The sequence below is a fragment of the Alternaria dauci genome, chromosome 1 (genome assembly GCF_042100115.1).
Source record: "Alternaria dauci strain A2016 chromosome 1, whole genome shotgun sequence".
In the NCBI taxonomy this organism is placed as follows: Eukaryota; Fungi; Ascomycota; class Dothideomycetes; order Pleosporales; family Pleosporaceae; genus Alternaria; species Alternaria dauci.
The window spans coordinates 1,644,069-1,661,045 of NC_091272.1; the positions used below are offsets into that span (position 1 = coordinate 1,644,069).

The 16,977-nt window shown below is 53.8% G+C and overlaps 4 protein-coding genes across 4 annotated transcripts; 2 read left to right on the forward strand and 2 right to left on the reverse strand.

Annotated features, from left to right (window-relative positions):
• Window positions 1-16: 16 nt before the first annotated feature.
• Window positions 17-3,441, reverse strand: ACET3X_000523 (uncharacterized protein). Its single transcript, XM_069447828.1, has 3 exons — window positions 3,292-3,441; window positions 2,791-3,230; window positions 17-2,707 (listed from the first exon to the last, which is right to left on the reverse strand). Exons 2-3 carry the CDS (start codon window positions 2,988-2,990, stop codon window positions 250-252), a joined length of 2,658 nt encoding a protein of 885 aa, XP_069310765.1. The 5' UTR covers window positions 2,991-3,230; window positions 3,292-3,441; the 3' UTR covers window positions 17-249.
• A 5,842-nt stretch (window positions 3,442-9,283) lies between these two features.
• ACET3X_000524 (uncharacterized protein) lies at window positions 9,284-10,251 on the forward strand. The gene has a single exon (XM_069447829.1). The coding sequence runs from the start codon at window positions 9,551-9,553 to the stop codon at window positions 10,187-10,189; it is 639 nt and encodes a 212-aa protein (XP_069310766.1). The 5' UTR covers window positions 9,284-9,550; the 3' UTR covers window positions 10,190-10,251.
• A 466-nt stretch (window positions 10,252-10,717) lies between these two features.
• ACET3X_000525 (uncharacterized protein) lies at window positions 10,718-12,440 on the forward strand (the record flags this gene model as incomplete). The annotated part of the gene is made up of 3 exons (XM_069447830.1): window positions 10,718-11,449; window positions 11,497-12,200; window positions 12,254-12,440. The coding sequence occupies 3 exons, from the start codon at window positions 10,718-10,720 to the stop codon at window positions 12,438-12,440; spliced, it is 1,623 nt and encodes a 540-aa protein (XP_069310767.1).
• Window positions 12,441-15,703: 3,263 nt separating this feature from the next.
• Window positions 15,704-16,755, reverse strand: ACET3X_000526 (uncharacterized protein; the record flags this gene model as incomplete). The annotated part of the gene is made up of 2 exons (XM_069447831.1): window positions 15,704-16,205; window positions 16,256-16,755. The coding sequence occupies 2 exons, from the start codon at window positions 16,753-16,755 to the stop codon at window positions 15,704-15,706; spliced, it is 1,002 nt and encodes a 333-aa protein (XP_069310768.1).
• Window positions 16,756-16,977: the final 222 nt, after the last annotated feature.

Consider the following 16,977-nt stretch of genomic DNA (forward strand, 5'->3'; position numbering starts at 1 on the left):
TCGTGGCAGTTGGTCCAGTGAATTGAGATTAACCTTGGTTACGATGAATATGCTGATATAGTCAATACAAGGCGCCTGCTGAACCCTGACACCGCGTCATCACCGCCAAGTACACTGACTACACCAACTAAAGGACATGCTGGCAATGATAATCCCTCCTCCGCTTATTGCCAGAGTTTCCGAAACGCCGCAAGTTCATCTATGGTATCCAGAACACCATGCGAATTCACACTTACTCATCAAAGCATCTTACGTCGACATGGACGCCCCGTTGGCGCCATACATTGGCCCGTTGGGAGGTTGCGGCGTCCCTGACCCTTGCCTGCTACTGCTAAAACTGTTCTGTGCCGCGAGCCGCGCCTGTGCCTGCTGGGCTTGTTGCCGCTCAAGCATCATTTGCTGCGGATTGCCGGGTACGCCATTGTAAGGGGCAGCGGCAGCAGGCGTCTGTGGAGCAGCATATTGCGATGCACCACCATAGTACGTGCTGCGCATTTGGCCTCCAGACACCGGCGTGCCGTATGTTGGCCGTGTACCATAAGCTGATGGCGTAGGTGGTGCGCCCTTCATGGGCGACACATTGCGTGGCGGCGGTGCTTGTGTGCCGTTGTACAGAGGCGCCGCGTTTTGTGAGCGGGGATAGAAATTGCCCTGATTCTGCTGTGCGGCATATCGATTCTGACCCTGTGCCGGTGTCGAGCTGTAGTACTGCGAGCCCGTTGCGCCACTGTAGCCACTTGGCTGTGCAGAGCGTTGCGGATAGTACTGCCCTGAAGGTGTGGTCCCATAACTTGGTCGCGGCGTCTGTTGACTGTACGATGGGGTTGCCGAATACCCTGGTCGAGCATTAGGGGCATAGGATGTGCCGCCTGGTTGGAATGTCTGCGCGGCACCCGACGGCGAGCGTTGCAGATGCATCGAAGATGACCGATGGAGCGGCTGCGGCTGCGTATATACTGGACGAGCGCCAGACTGAGGCACTGACTGTCCTGGACGGCTGTACTGGTGGCTAGCCGTGGGATAATGCGCATTGGTTCCAGAGCTTGTCCGAGCCAAAGTAGCTGGTGTCGCAGCAGTCATTCCTGGTGTCTTTGCCAGTTTAGACAACTGGTCCTCCTCCAAAACTCCCTTGTACTCTTTGGCATCGAACAGAATGGTTCGACTAATGTTCAGCTCGTCCATCTGGTCTCCGTTGAGCTTGGCGACAGCGTACGGCGGAAGCTGTGAGATCAACAAGGTAAGCTGGGACTTGAGAATCTGATAGACATCAAACTCTTCGGACGAGGGTGTGGATGGGCTGCCGGCCAGAGTCGCGAGGGATGCGTTTTGTACGACAGGTGTGCGCGGGTTGGTTGTGAGGGAGAGGTTTCGTATCCTTTGGTAAGATGCGAGTGTCTCCAAGAGCTCGGAAATCTCCTTGAGCACCTCGTCTGTATCCTTCTCCTCTTCCGTCTTCTCTTCCATGCCAGGCAATTCACCTCCCTCGATTGGTGTGAAATTCTCCACAGCCTCCTTGAACAGTTCGTCTTCGTCGGCTGTGCCATTCGTAAGGGCTCGCCTAGCCTCCTCGGGATCAAGCAGAGCAGGATCGATTGGGAACATGTCGTTGAAGCGCTTCTCGCCAACCTTCTGCCACCATACCATGTTCTTGGTCTCTTCCGGGATAATGGCGGAGCTGTCATCTCGGGTCGGAGCAAAGCTCGAGTAGGCACTGCGGAACAAGGCGTCTTCTTTGGCCTGTTGGACTGCAACCAGGATCGCCTCGGACGGTGGCTGCTGCGCTTCACCCATGCTCAACGCCCGCTGTCTGCTCTTTTGCTTTGCCGTGGGTGAGGTCTGGTCCTTGGGCATATCCACCCCGCCATATCCAAGCCAGAAGCCCGAAGACAGAGTTTGATGCGCGTACGATTGCGATGCCTTGCGACGGGGTTTGGGCGCTTCTTGGTGCGCAAAGGTGATGGTGCTGTTGCCCTTGCTCGTCGTTGGTCGAGCAGATTTGGGAGGGCTGATCTGAGGCAGGTGGGGAGGTGCGCGGAAGACCTCTCCAATAGTTGCAATCTTCTTCTTGCTGTCTGAATCCGAGAGAGGATATACTTCGGTGGTCGAGATGAGGTTGGGCAGGTTGGTCTCGCGCAGGGGCAGAGTCACCTTGACGGCGGTATCGAGCGTAGATATTCCATGGGCGGGCGGTATCTTCTGGGGCTGCTGCAAGCTGGAGAAGAGCTGCTTTGGGGGTGCGCTTCCGTACAGCGTAAGAACGGTCCTGCTCTGGGGCATGTCGGCATCCTGCTCCTCCTCCTTTATTGGCACAGGGGTGCCATCCTCTGTCGAGACCTGGGCATCCGCATCGCCGTTGGCGTCCTCTGCTGGGCCATGCGCCTTGCGCGCATCTTCCCTAGCAACCAGGTTCTTCACGACGGTTTGGAAAGCAAGCACTCTGCCTTGAAGCGCAGTATCCTCGGGCGATGTTGGCGCGGTTGGCGAGTCGCTTGGGCCGTTGGATGCCAGGATTTCGGCGGCAGCGCTGTCGACATCCTTCTCCAATGCATGCAAAGATTCGTAGGAGCCGTCTTGGATCAAGTTGGCAATGGTCGCAGGGCCGTTGGGCGGGGTCAGCTTGGTGCGCTTCGAGTCGGCTTCTCCGGACGCGGATCGTGTTATCGACGAGGTGATGGGGTGTGACAGGATCGAGGGCTTTGTGTCGTAGCTGTTCAGTGTCAACATGCGAGCGTAGGTGGCCCGCCTCAGCCAAAACGCGTAGGCGCGGGACAGTGTTTGCATGCGTCATACCTCTTGAGGACGGCGAGTATATCGCCCAGGACCGCCTGGAGCGAGCGTGTGTTGGCGGCTGCGCTCTCTCCCTGCGCCGGCGTGGATGCGCCGTTGGCGGCAATGCCATGGGGCTTTGCGAGTTTGCGTTTTGCGGCAGAGGGCGAGTTGGGCGCGGGCGGCAGCGACGGCGGGCTGAGGGTGCCGTTTGCGGCGGCCATGGTGACTTTGGGGGGTTGCTGTTGGCGATGCGCGAGTGATGCCGTGGGATGGAACGCGCTCAGGGCGGCCGCAGTCGTTCTTAGTCTGTCTCCTTCACAGCATTCCCTCGCCGCGATATATCCGGAGGCGCGACGGTGAAATTGGCAGAAGCGCGTAATCGGACCCCAGACGGCTCCTGTTGACGCGCAAATATCTCTCCAGGGGCTGCGTCGTCGTGTTGGAAACTTGTCCACAGTTGACTTGGTTTGGTCAGAGTGCGTGCAGCGAGCGATGAATCCAACGCGAGGTGCCAAGACAAACCTTAGAGTGCCGCAGCGTGCCACGGGGAAACACGACCTCACGAGTTGTGACGGTTGCCGTGCTTCCTTGGCTGCGTCGTCGACCTCGTTACTGTAGTCTGCTGTTCCACAACTGTGCTCGCTCTTCACAGTCTTATCCGCTGCCTGTGGTGGTGACCATGTCCAAGACGTGGTTTGCGACTGGAGCATACCTACTGCGCTAGTGACAATCGAGCATACGCTACCCACGATTTTCCTGCCGTCCTCGACAACCAGCCGCAATTGCCCCCCACACGCGTCTATCCACGTTGGTTGCGTCAGATGAATGCCCTCTATACTCTCCCTGGCAGTTCCAGGTAATACGTACCGCTTCGGCCGTCGTGCGACGCGCCTGATACCTTACCGGGTGTGTGTCGGCCGCTGCTGCTTCAAGGCTCATACATACTGACCTATTTTGCCAGTGTTCTTGCAGCCTCGTCACCCATCTTCAAAAGCGACATACGTCCCTCTTTTCAACATGTCGTGTCTGGACCCCTTCGGGACTGCTGCTCTCCCATGGCCCTACGACTCTCAACCCCCGCCACAGCATAGCCGTCCATCGCCATGACGAGCTTCAGCGGCCTCCGAGGCGCTACTCCGTACCCGCTTCCGGCAACGAAGGCTTTCTCGAGGTGGACGATACCGTGAAAGTTACCAAGGACATTACCGAGGACGTTACCGAGGACGTTACCGAGGACGATGGCATGTTTCGGCCACAACTGTCCCGCGCAGCCAGGAAGGCTCTGCGCACAAGTAGGCCTGCAAAAGTCCTTGCCTCGATAAACGGCCCGGCCAGAGACCTTTATTTTGCCCCACGCAACCAGTCCGATCTGTCCTACACTGTGCCACGACTGTTTTTGCGCAAACGCGAGCCCAAGACGGAACCTCCTGGCAGCACTATTCCGCGGCGTCAACCCGTCTCGCTTTACTCTGTCCTTGCCCGTTTTCTCCAACATCACACAACGACACCAGCACCAGAGTCGCACTTCTACTTTGCTCCACTGGAATTGGACCTGCTACAAAGCCAAGGCTACACAATGGAAAGCGTAGATCGATGGGCTGTTTCTCTCGTGGTGCCGCAATCAATTGAAGCAGCAAGGGTTTTCGAACAAAGCCACGAGATGCCGCCTCTGTTCTTACTTTTGTTATTCTTACGTCGTAGGCACATCACAGGACCTGCCCTTGGCATCATTATGAAGCACCTCGTCCGTGTTGCGCATTCCGAGTCGATAAGCTGGTCCCAACTTAAAGTCATCATCATCCGTTTACTCCGCCATGTGCGACGACACCGGCCTGAGTCAATGCCATGGGTCGCGTCCTTCTTCGTCCTTGAAGCAAGCCGCCTCTACGACGACACGTCTGGACCTGATACTCCGTCACCACAAAGCTTATCAGACTTGACGCAGTTTTGCAACATTCTCCTCCAGCTGCTATCACTGCCGGCAACATCTCGACCTTTACTGGCCGCTGCCCACCAAGAAAAGGCTCAGTTCAGGATCCTTGCATACATGGCCAGTCAGTCGCCGGCAATAGTAGTGACGCATCTCGGCTTCCGCGCTGTAGCGCGCAATCAGCTGGCACATGCCAAGACACCACAAGAAAGAGAGTGGGCTGAGCTTAAAGGGTATGGCTGGCCTCCGTGGAAGGAGAACCGTACAGCAATGGATGAGGACAAAGGCTACGAGTTCGGTGCTTCCCGAGCTTCCCAGCTTCTACACCGTATGCACGAAGCTGGATACAGCAGCCGACTGTGGGAAGACATAGCCCAAGTCTATGCTGGCTGGGACACAGACGCTAGTCCAACGATACAAACTCGAACGTCTTTCCCCCTATTTTCTTCGCAATATCGCAACGCTAACAGACTTCGTGCTCTACTCTGGGCTGGCCGTATACGAGCGACACGCACGCGCAGGGAGGCCTGGGCATGCTTCCTTTCACAAGAGCTCTCTGGAGAACCTACCCATCCCGCAATATATCTTGCAATGTTCGAAAAGCTGCATTATGGTACAGTACAAAGATCGACAAGCCCAGAGTCCTCATCCGAGACAGGTGGCACTCCACAACAAGGCGCCACTTATTTGTTACCAGGAGATATGAAAGAAGTCTTGCCAGACACGCTGTCCACGTTACACCACGTTTACATTAGCGAGCCGGTTCCCACTTACCGGGAGCTATTTAAACGGATGCAGACCGCTCAGGTCGAGCTTGATACCCGCCTGCTCGCCTTCCTAATAGAGACGTGTCCCGATTTCCATATGGGTCTAGATATACTGGCCATGGCTAAGAACAAATCCAATGGCAGGATAGGCCAAATCCTTGATGGAACTCACGACCAGGATATGGCACACCAGCCAATCCCGGGTTATCTTCTCAAAGCCATCGTTGTATTCTTGTGTCGTTTTGGACGCGTCGAACAGTTACTGCCCAAGGAAATTAATTTTCTACCACCAGAACAGCATGCCCTCCAGCTCAGGTCGAGCAGGCAATATCTTGTCGAATACGCGTACATGCTTCTTAGACATTATAGGCTGCCTTACCGACCAGCTTGGGCTGCCATCATAGACAAGCTGGTATGGCAGAGAGATACCAACCCTGACGACCGAATTGCCATTGTTTCTCGATATAGACGTGTCGGTGAAATCCTTGAACAGATGCAGCAGCTGGATCTCGACGTCGACGACGACATTTTCCGCCTAGTCTGTACGTCGACCCGGTTCGCTGCTCAGGCCATCCAAGGAGGCTTCGCATCTAATGAAGACACGCGACATGTCCTTTCCACCGGTTCCCTTCGCCTCCGGACGCTCTTCAATAGCTTGGTTGGTGTTGATGCCGACGCGCAGTCACCTCTAAGTCGCCAGACTGGTAGTAACGTCGTTTCATCACACATTCCAGGACCTGCAGATCTACATGCTTATGTACGAGCACTAACTCTTCTCCGCGATTATGAGGGCCTTTATTCCTTCACCATCTGGCTCACCAAAAACCGTGTCGAAGTGACGGCGCGCGCAGAAGCTCAGCACTCAGGCAAGAACTTTCTTTTCAGGACACTCGTGGCATTGCGATTGGCTGTCGATGGTGAGAGTTCAGAGTCGAAAGCCGACTATCCACTTGGCGCACCAGAAGATATAGCACTTCTTATCAAAACACAAATCGAAAGTGTCGAAGAGTGGGGTGGTTGGCCCGAACGAGAATATGTCGATTTGTATCTCAAAAATCAATTGAAATCGGGACCACCTGTCGTTGGAGGACGCTAGATGAAGATACTATGCCAATGGACTCCCTTTTTCGTCGTGTTCGACAACCTTTGATTTGTACTTTTCATGTGAACATACGAGTACAGGCAATAAGACTATCTCCAATGATTCTGAAGACTACCGGGTATTTTTGCCTTCCATCCACGTTGCCACCACTGCAAAATTCTCTAGCCACTCCAACTCCGCATCGCTACGTGGAAGAATTGGTAATCCTGCAGGTGCTTTTCTTAAAAGCTCTACATTGTAGGCCCGTATCAGAACCTTGGGGTTGAGCTTATGCGAACTCAGGTGCTGCTGCTCCAGCGCCTCAGACAGGTGCGTCACCGTATCAACCTCTCCCTCTGTAGTATCTCGCGCCCAGGATGGAGCATTCGCGATGACAGCACGACATTTGTCCACGATATCCGCCGGCGCAACCTGTATATCTGCGGCATCTGAAAGATGTTCTTGGAACATTTCCACTTGACTTTCATACGGCACGAGAGCCGGCCATGCGAACCAGGCAATGCGTCCTTCACCGGTTTTCCACCTCCCGTATTTCGCCCTCCTAATCATTTCTCTCGCACGGCGACGCATATCAGTGGGAACATGTCGCGTGTTGAGGTCTTCGGGTGCACGAACCTTGGGGTTAAACGGCTCCTTGAGACGAGTTGGATGGGCTTCGTAGATAGCTGCCAGACGGTAGAGCTCTGCTGCCAGTTCTTCTGCCCTGAACAAACGACACTGTTGGTACATATCGATAAATGTTGCCAGGTCGTTGAAACTGAATGGTAGGTCGTTCGAAAGGTATCCGTACCGGCGGCAAATGGCGTCTTTGTTACCTAGCTCGGGGACTTTGGAGAATACAGCTGTGGCTTGCGGGGGTAATCGTGGGAGCCATGGTGCGATGAGGCGCGCGTAGTGTACGAAAACATCCTCAGCAGGATTCGGCGGCATCTGAAGAGAGGTGGATCAAACATGACGCCAGACGGAACTGTCCACGAAATGGAAATGGCTGAGAATGCGATACCTCGTGCGGACCTCTCGACTACCTTGAGAGTTATTGCGCATCTACAAGAGGCTGCCATAATCCAACGAGACACCACAGCTATCACTATCATGGCTTGGTTGGAGGAGCGAGTTGCTCCTAGTCGACACACCGTCTCAGAATCTGCTCCACAGGAGACGGAAATCCCAAGGCCACCACCGACGCCACGCAAACGTTTGTGCTACATCTGTCGTATGGTTATGACGACCCCATACCCTCCTCAGCCAGCCATGTGCATACCCTGCGGATCTTTCAACCACTCTTCTTCCATGCTTTCGACTCCGTCGAAGCTGGTCTTACCACATACCTTCACCGCGCTGGTAACAGGAGCGAGAGTCAATCTTGGCTACCACACGGCGTTGCGTCTTCTGCGCTGCGGTGCCCGAGTAATCGCCACAACGCGGTATCCGCATGATGCTATATCGCGGTACATTGAAGAGCCAGACTCCCATGTATGGAAGGATCGGTTAAGAGTGATAGGTGCAGATTTCAGGTGTGCGAAGGACGCCCACGATTTGGTGTATGAAACAAAGCAATGCCTGAAGCAATGGGCTGATAGAGGGTGCATGAGGTTGTCTGCGTTGATCAATAACGCAGCGCAGACACTTACAGGCAGCGTGGAAAGGAAGAAATTGGCCATGAAGCGAGAACAAGCCTTGAGTAAACGCTTAACGCACAGGGATCTGTTGATTGAGGGGAGCTACACTACCAGAGTGCGAGGACGAGAATTGCCAATGAGACTGCTGGACCCTGGGCCGAGTAGTGTGCAGCCATGGAGCTCTCTGGAAGAACAGACAGGCTCTGCAGACTCGGCGGAAATGCTTGATGCATCTTACGAAACGACCGCTCAAACAGCGCCCTACACCAAATCCTCCTGGGTCCAATCTATATCCGAGATACCATACGAAGACGTTGGTTCCGCTCTCTCGGTCAACACATTCGTCCCTTTCATCCTCTGCCGGGAGCTCCTTCCTCTTATGGGCTGCAGCAGTCTCAAGAAACCTACCAAACCCCAGGGTTACATAATCAACGTCTCTTCCCGCGAAGGCATCTTCGAGTCTCACACGTCTTCGTCGGCGAAACAAGGCAAACACGTGCACACCAACATGTCCAAAGCCGCGCTCAATATGCTTACTGAGACGGAGGCAGAGCCTGCTTGGCGTAAGAAGCGTGTCGCCATGAACACGGTTGATCCTGGATACATGAGTGCGGCGCCTGAGTATGAAGATGCTTTCGAGGGGGTGAGACCGATTGGGTGGGAAGACGGAGCTGGGAGGGTGTTGTGGCCGATTGCTGTGGCGGAGATGGGGGAAAGAATTGTTTGGGGGAGGTTTTTGAAGCACTACGGAGCTGTGGAGGGGGAGGCGGTCCGGGGGTGATGGAGGAATGATTATCGCGATACAGTAGGCGGCCACCGAGACTCTACACTCTCGGGGTGATGGAGAAAAGGGCCCGGCGCTACCAATCCAGGTGACCTGTTCTGTAGCATGTTGTTAGATACCAGCGTGTATCCTTGTACCGCAACAAGAGGGCATTGAAGTCGTGATGCAGTAATGACGGATCACGAGGTATGGTTGCCCGTCTCTAGACGGCTAGTAGTCGGAGTAATATAACGGGGCAAGACGCGTGACGCGGTAAGAAAGGGTCAGGGTTTAGCTTAAACAGTTCTGCCGAAGCCAGCCCCGCCGAAGCATCAAGCAGCAATCGAGCATCTCTCCAGTCTCCAGCACGCCGTCCCGTCAGTTCACGCTGGCGCTGGTAAACGGCGCAGTCGCATTCGCACGCGAGTTCTACATACGTGTGCAGAAGTGCATTACCTAACCTTCCACTCTGTTCACTTGGCTAGGCAGCCGCATCGTGGGGCCGTACAAGTACAGCGCCGACAGCGAGCACAGCACAGCACTGGACAGAGACACACACGACTACCAACCGCCCGACGAGCCGAAACTCAGACTCTCACCATGGCATCCTTCTTCGAACAGCTATGGGAGTCCATCTTCATTGCGGGGCCGACGCCGACGCTCCTTATCGCAACAAACGCCTCGTTCGCCGCGCTCCAGGTCCTTCTGTTCGTCATGCTCATTGCGACGTACAGCATACACTTTGTCATCCTCTCCGTCTTGTGCGGAGGGCTTTGGTGGTCCATCAACTGGTTTGCGATGGAGCTCCGCGCTGCGCAAGCCAAGGAGGAGGAGGCAAAGCGTATCCGGGAAGCCAGAAGGGGCGGCAAAGAGAAGGCTGACGCAGGCGACGATGGAGAGGGAATGGACTCAGGCGACGACACCGAGGTCGACACCGAGGTCGAGCAGAAGCAGACTCTCAAGCCCAAACCAAACGCGCCGCGTGCGCCACGCCCAGAAACGCAGAGCACCGTATTCGTTGAGAAGCCTGACGGAAGTGAACCAGACAGCCCAACACCGCTCTCGGCTTCTGCGGGTCGCGGGGGCCCTACTGCTGCTAGCACCACGGGCGCGACGACGAGTCTGGCGGCACCTGTAGAGGATGCGCTGAAGAGACGGAAGGGCATGGGAGAATCAACTGGTGATATATCAACCGACAGCGAGTGGGACAAGCTGTCCGAGGACTCTGAGGACAAATGAAAAGGCAACATGATACTGTTAGACGCTCTTCAACATTGTTCCGTATATCTGGATGCTAGACGCGATTAGACTGTGTGGATCTGTACATCCATGTCCTTACGCGTGAACACGCGCTGCCGCCTCTGTTGCCCGGCATGTGGAATGTCGCTGCCAACTAGTTCCTGTTACCATGTCGCCATGGTTCCTACTTGCTCCATCTGCCCCTTTGTGCCCCTTTCACTTGGTGTTCCCTGTGCTTGATGCCCAACTATGTCATGACGGACTGGCCGTGCTTGCCACGCGCCGCACCAGGACCCTGAATGCCCCGCCTTGATGCAGCATTCACCCATCACAGTGCCACAGACCTGATTGTCGTGATGCAGCGCTCGAGATAATCTTCACGTGTCGCTGATGAGGACGCGTAACCTTCACCCACACCGGTAGCGGTCCTGCTTGTCGTCGATAAGTTGTTGCCTTGAGGCACCATTCGCGAAGACCCAGGTACTTGTACCTCGTGCCCACCCCGCCGCATTCACAACACCCACTCTCATGGCTACCATCAACACCCCCGTGAGCCTCCCCGAGGTGACGGAGCAAGCCGGGAACTACACATACAATGCGCACATCCCGTTGGCGAATTGGCTGCGCACGGCCAGTACTATGCAAAAAGAGGCCCAAGTCTATGAAGCAGAGGGCAACGATGCGCAGACCTATCTCCTCCTATACCGACACGCCGATCTCGTCCTCCAGAAACTACAAGGCCACCCGGATAGAAATAAACCAGAAAACCGGAAAGCGCTGAATGCTGCAACAGCAGCCGTCAGTCGCGACCTGAAGAAGCTCGAGGAGATCGCGCCGCGCATCAAGAAGAGACATGAGGAATACGAAGACAGGAGACGGAGACAGAAGGAGGCCCTGAGGTCGCTGGAGGGAAACGGCGTCGGAACGCTTCCCCAGGAGCTGGACGGGCTGGCGATTCAAGACCGAGGATCCAAGAGAAGGTCATTCGACTCCAGACCCACAATCGATGCACGTTCTCTTGAGAACCAGTCACTGGCCGCAAGACTGGCGCAGAGAGAAGTACGGCGGAGAGACACCATCAGAAGAGGTGTGCGACAGCATGGTATGTCAGACGAGGGGCAGGCACGCCAAAGTGGAGGTACCTGGGACAGCTGGCAGAATCAGCTTGGGCAGCCAGCAGGCGATGGAGATGATATCTCGAACCAACTGCAAGAAGTTGCAAGGCTCCAGCAGAGCGGCCATAGAACATCATATTCCTCGGTGAGCTTCGTGCAACATTGTTGTGGCTCATGTACTGAAAAACCCAGCGTCCCACGTCTCAGTCCGCGTCTCCATATCACTACCCTACCATTCCCTACAAGACCGCTCAAGACCGATGGTCAGACTCACAGTCGCGTGACGCAGCACCTGCACGACCTCCAAAAGAGCAGATATACAGACAGTCTGGAACACCATCAGCGCCACCGCCGTTGCCGCCCAAGTCGCCAGCTTCTACGTACGATGCGCGATTCGGCCACTCACGGCCTCCACCTGTCCCAGGCAAGATCTCGGAGAGCGCGCCACCTTTACCCCAAAGACCTCTGACTCCTTCAGCTGAACTCGACGAGTTTACATTCAAGCCTTCTGCCTTCCTCGAGAATGGCGATCCCCTTCGTCCTGTCTTCCTGCCGTCCCAATTGCGCAATCAGTTCCTGGCCGTTGCTTCGTCCAACACACGTCTGAACCTGGAAACATGCGGTATGTTGGGTGGAATATTGAAGTCCAACGCCCTATTCATTACACGCCTTATCATCCCCGAGCAAACAAGCACAAGCGACACATGCGAGACGTTGAATGAGGAGGAGCTCTTCGACTACTGCGACAAAGAGGAGCTCATGGTCCTTGGCTGGATCCATACACATCCAACACAAACCTGCTTTATGAGCAGCAGAGACTTACATACCCATGTCGGATACCAGGTCATGATGCCGGAAAGCATCGCAATCGTGTGCGCTCCGACAAAACAGCCTAGGTATGCTCATATGCTCCTTCATGCCTGCATTCAAGACACTGACCATATGACAGCTGGGGATGCTTCCGCCTCACCGACCCACCAGGCAAACAAGCCATTCTTAACTGCAGCCGACCCGGTATCTTCCACCCTCATGATATTGATAACGTCTACACGGAAGCGTTGAAACCAGGCCACGTAGTTGAGCTGACCGATGCGCCGCTGGAGATTGTGGACATGAGGCCTAAGAAGAACTTCTAAACGCCGCCTCTTCTACACTCTGAGGACAACATGATCGCAAGACCAATACCCAACCCATAGAGATTATTCATCATAAAGGACCAATCATACCGCACAGCGAGGAGTTTTTGGTGCATTTGGGGATTCGACGAATCCGCTGGTGTGTTTCTTTGGCATTACAGGCGGCATACCTAAAGACCAGTATACGACGTCAGTATCGTCGTCGAATGTCATTTTCCTTTGGAGGAGGTCAACATTTACAAAGTGGGTGCTTCCAGTATAGCTCGAGAATCTATTACCACCGTCTCTTTCTTGGTCAAACGACCTCATGTCCCACTATTTCCTTGCGTTTTTACGTTCGTTGTCTGCGCTGTATGCTTGCCGTCCATTAGGCCGATTGGACGAGCAGCTGAACACCTACACGTAGATCACCATGGCCATCGACCGATTGTGAAATCGTGAAAGAGCAAGGTCACTTCACGTTGATCGTTGGTACTGTTGATGGCATGCTACGTTGGTATTTATGTACTATGCTGATCCTAACAGTCGTCCCAAAGTCGATACGAAGAAGCAATGAGCAGCTCATTGGGCACTGCAGCGGCAGGTTCCGTTTTTCCCTGGGGTGAATACGAGGAAAAAGGATTGCTTTTCGTTTCTAGTCCACGTGCGAAAAGGAAAACCTGTTCACGCCATACCACTACATTGGTATTGGACCCGACATTGAACCGAGACCAACCAGCCACCCCTTCCTGCCAAGAAAGAACACACATGTACATCGCAGATGGAAACAACCCACGATCGTCGACGTCATCGCAAAAAAAGTGTTAAACAAATCATTTTTGATTCCTTTGGCCCCCCTTTACACGGACTGCTGATATCGGATACTGAGCGTGCCGGTATCCGAATGGGCGAACCAATAATTGCTCTCCGAAACATTTCGGGAGATCGACAAATCGACCATAGTATGCATACTGTACATGTAGCGGTCCCTTTCTAGAGCTGTCTTTCCTCCTTGGCCAAACTAATCATTCATTTGTTATGCATATATGCAATATGCCATGTTGCCGAATGCGGACAAGGGAGCATACATCGAAACAAGTTTCCGTTTGCTGGGCTTCTGATGTAGCCAAGGGCAGACTCGATGTGAGTGTCGTATCAAGCCTGCACCAAGCTAGTTAACAGGGCTATGGGGGTTTGGTAGTGTGGTCGCTGTATTGAGAACATTGCACGCGGGAGCGGAGAGTCGTAAGGCGTTTCATTAGTTTGCAGGAACGCGTGGTGTGCAGGAGGGAAAAGTCAGGTTTCTTGTGGTGTTCGGTGCTCTAGATTGGGTTTCGGATCAAGCCGAAGGATGATTAGTATGAGGGGTTGTGGACGTGAGAGTGACTGTAAAGCATGTCGTGCCTGCAGGCGGGTACTGTGGGTATGTTGGGTGTAAGATGGCTCCCCCTGGCATCACTGATGCAATCACGCCTAACTGACCGAGTTTACAGCTGTCGCAACATTGCTTACCGTGAGGCTCAATCCAGACGCTACGCCAGCAGCCAGCCACCACGAGCTCGATTCTTCGTGGTGCAAACACCACGATTAGCCATCGCAGTCGGCGTTGAGATCGGCAACCCTCAGGGAACACCAATATGCTTTCGGTATATCTACGCTAGCCGCATGGCCTTGCTTCTTCTACGTTGTTCTCAGTTAGCGAACGGGGCTTAGACGTTTTAGCACATGTTGGTCGTGTATCGAAAGCAAAACCTCGCGCATCTGGCCGTGATCGAGCAAAGCAAGTGAATCGAGCCTCCCGGCCCAACTTGGAGGCTGCTATCCGACTCTGTTTGCTGGGTGATTACGATACTGATGTCGATGCGCACGCGCTGTCACACGCGTTGTGATACGCGCGACATGCGGTCGGCAATAAAGTGCCGAGTCAGTTGCTTGCTTCGTATCTGGTGGCCTTATCAATCGTAAAGCCGTCAGTAGCGGTCGTACGAGAAATTTCTGAGTCGACTGAAATTTTTTCGAATCATATGGAAGGAGCTGACTGGACTGAGTGGACACGCCTGCGCGACCTCATGCCATCGAATGACCGGGATGTGGAATATCCCAAATGTGTGGTACCGAAAAGAGCGACGCGCAGCGGGGAAAGGAAGGCTGCACAACGATACCAGTTTCAGCGGTCCGGCCAAGCCTACTCCACAATTCTGATTGGTACTAGGTGTACTAACCGCGTGTCCTATATCCATACTCACTCAAGAAGCTCTGATTGACCTGGAAAATGCTGTTGATCATCAGAAACGCTCCCGTTCTCGTCTACGACCTCGGGAGAAGATCGGGGTGTGACAATGCCCAGGCAACGTCGCATCGGTGATCGTAATCCGGTATTGGACTTTGCCGCTGTTCCCGCGGCGCTGTTCGTTCATGTGCAAACACATGTCACGGAAATGTACAAATAGTAGTCTACCGATAACGTGGTTGAGGAACAATGCCGGAACGGTAGGGCATGGTTGAATGCGGAGAGAGTTCCAGCAGGGCCCATAGGATCGGCAACTGCAGTTTGGCGCCAAAAGCCGCAAACTTCAGATACCCGTCACCTTGTTCCCATGTGGGAATACATGTTGTACTTCACAGGGTCTCTTCAGTATTGTCGCGGATTCATGAGTGCATCCCGTTGCGTCTGTGCGTCAACCGACTCTGGTAGAAGTCAATTTATGTTCTTCATCCACTCATGGTGATATCGACCTTGGAGTACTGGGTGCGGGTGCCCCACAGTTTGTGATCTACACATATGCTAGTTACCATTAGAAAAGATGAGGTTTAGATAAACTTTTCTACCACGGGTAAGCGGCAGCAGAGCCTTTGTCCCTCGCCGGACTCAGAGCTAGATATTAGGCGGCCCTGAAACCACATTTGTGTGACGTCGTTCTACGGACTGGTTGCCGAAGGTCTAGACGTCTAGATCTTCGAACGGAGAAAGCCGAGTCATGATCAATGGGGGGTTGTTGCTAAAAGACGAGCCGCTAGACAGTCGGACCCATTGGGATGACGTAGTGGTGTGAGCAATACGTGCGTAAGGATAAGATCTAGAAGACTGTGCATTTGAGCGTAGTATCAAATATGATGTGGCGGTTATTCGTCCTAGACAGACAGTAGTCGAAACGTATCAAGAGTGAATGTCGGTGTTCGTAAACTATAATGTTGACCAGCGAATAAACCACGGTCATCGTGACTTAAGCTAGCTTCTCTTAATGTCTGAGACGAATATCCCAAATAGATGCTCCAAGCAAGGCTCAAGCCGACCAGCCGCGGTACACAATTTTAGTCCCGTACTTCTCGCCTTTCTTGAGTGTCATCATAGACTTGTACTCGGGAACATTGACGGCATTCACATAGCGGCTGGGTTCGACACAGAAGCCAGAACGGGCGCCTCTGGCAGGTACATCGCCAACAGCAGGTACATCGATATATTTGCCGGTGTAGAATTGGAAAGCTGGTTCAGTCGAGTGGATTTCAAGGTGAATCTTGCTCTCTGGATGGTAGAAGGACGCGAGTTTTTGCAGAGGCGAGGACCGAGTGTCGATGGGGATGCTGCTCGGGTCAGTGTTGACAACGAAGCAGTCGTCGATATCGGGCTCTTTTTCGCCCAAGGTGAAGGTCTTCTTGGCGCTGACGCCAGGGTACTCTTCGATAGGCCCAGTTGGAATGCCTCCGTCATCTACGACTTGGTACTTGTTTGTGATGAGATTCACTTCTGTCCCCGTGATGGCGGGTCCTCCAGATAAGTTGAAGTAGCTATACGCTATCAGTATTGACATTCGTATGAGGTTCGTCGCAGAACTTACCTGTGGTTAGTCATATTGATTGCGGTCTCTTCGACTTCATCGCCAACCAACTCAGCCTCATATTCAATGTACAGGACTTCCTGTTGAGCACCGTCCACCTCCTCCTTAGCTTGTACGTACCACACGCGTACCTCTACAGTACCGGGGTAGCCCTCTTCGCCATCTTTGCTGATGTATTTGAAGAAGGTAGCCTCCTTTCCATTGCGGTCAACAGTGGATGGTCCTTCAAACTCTCGCTTTCCCCAGCCAAGATTTCCGCCGTGAAGAGAGTTAGGACCGTTATTGGCTGGTAGCTGGTAGGACTTCCCGTTGAGGTCGTTGATCTTTGCCTTGGATATGCGGTTGGCTATACGACCAATGGTCTCACCAAAGTATGGGGCATTGTATTGCTTGTACAGTTCTTCAGACGGGAAGCCCTGGACAACGTTCTTTCCGTTCACCACGAACTTTTGAATAATAGCGCCCAGGGGCAGAAATGTAAAGGCCTCGGTAGAAGACATGATACGAGCGTCAATGTGGCTGATCTAGTTTGGCGATAGGCGAATTCCCGTATGTTAAACTACACGTTCCTGATTAGTTGGATGGTTCGGGCGCTGTGTGCAGCTGCGACTATTGCTGCACTCTCGTGAGGTGTGATGTGGTGTGATGAGGGGTAAACGTTCAGAAGCGGGGCAGCTATAGGACGGCGACGTACCTCAGCTAGTAGTCTTTGCTTCAAGTAT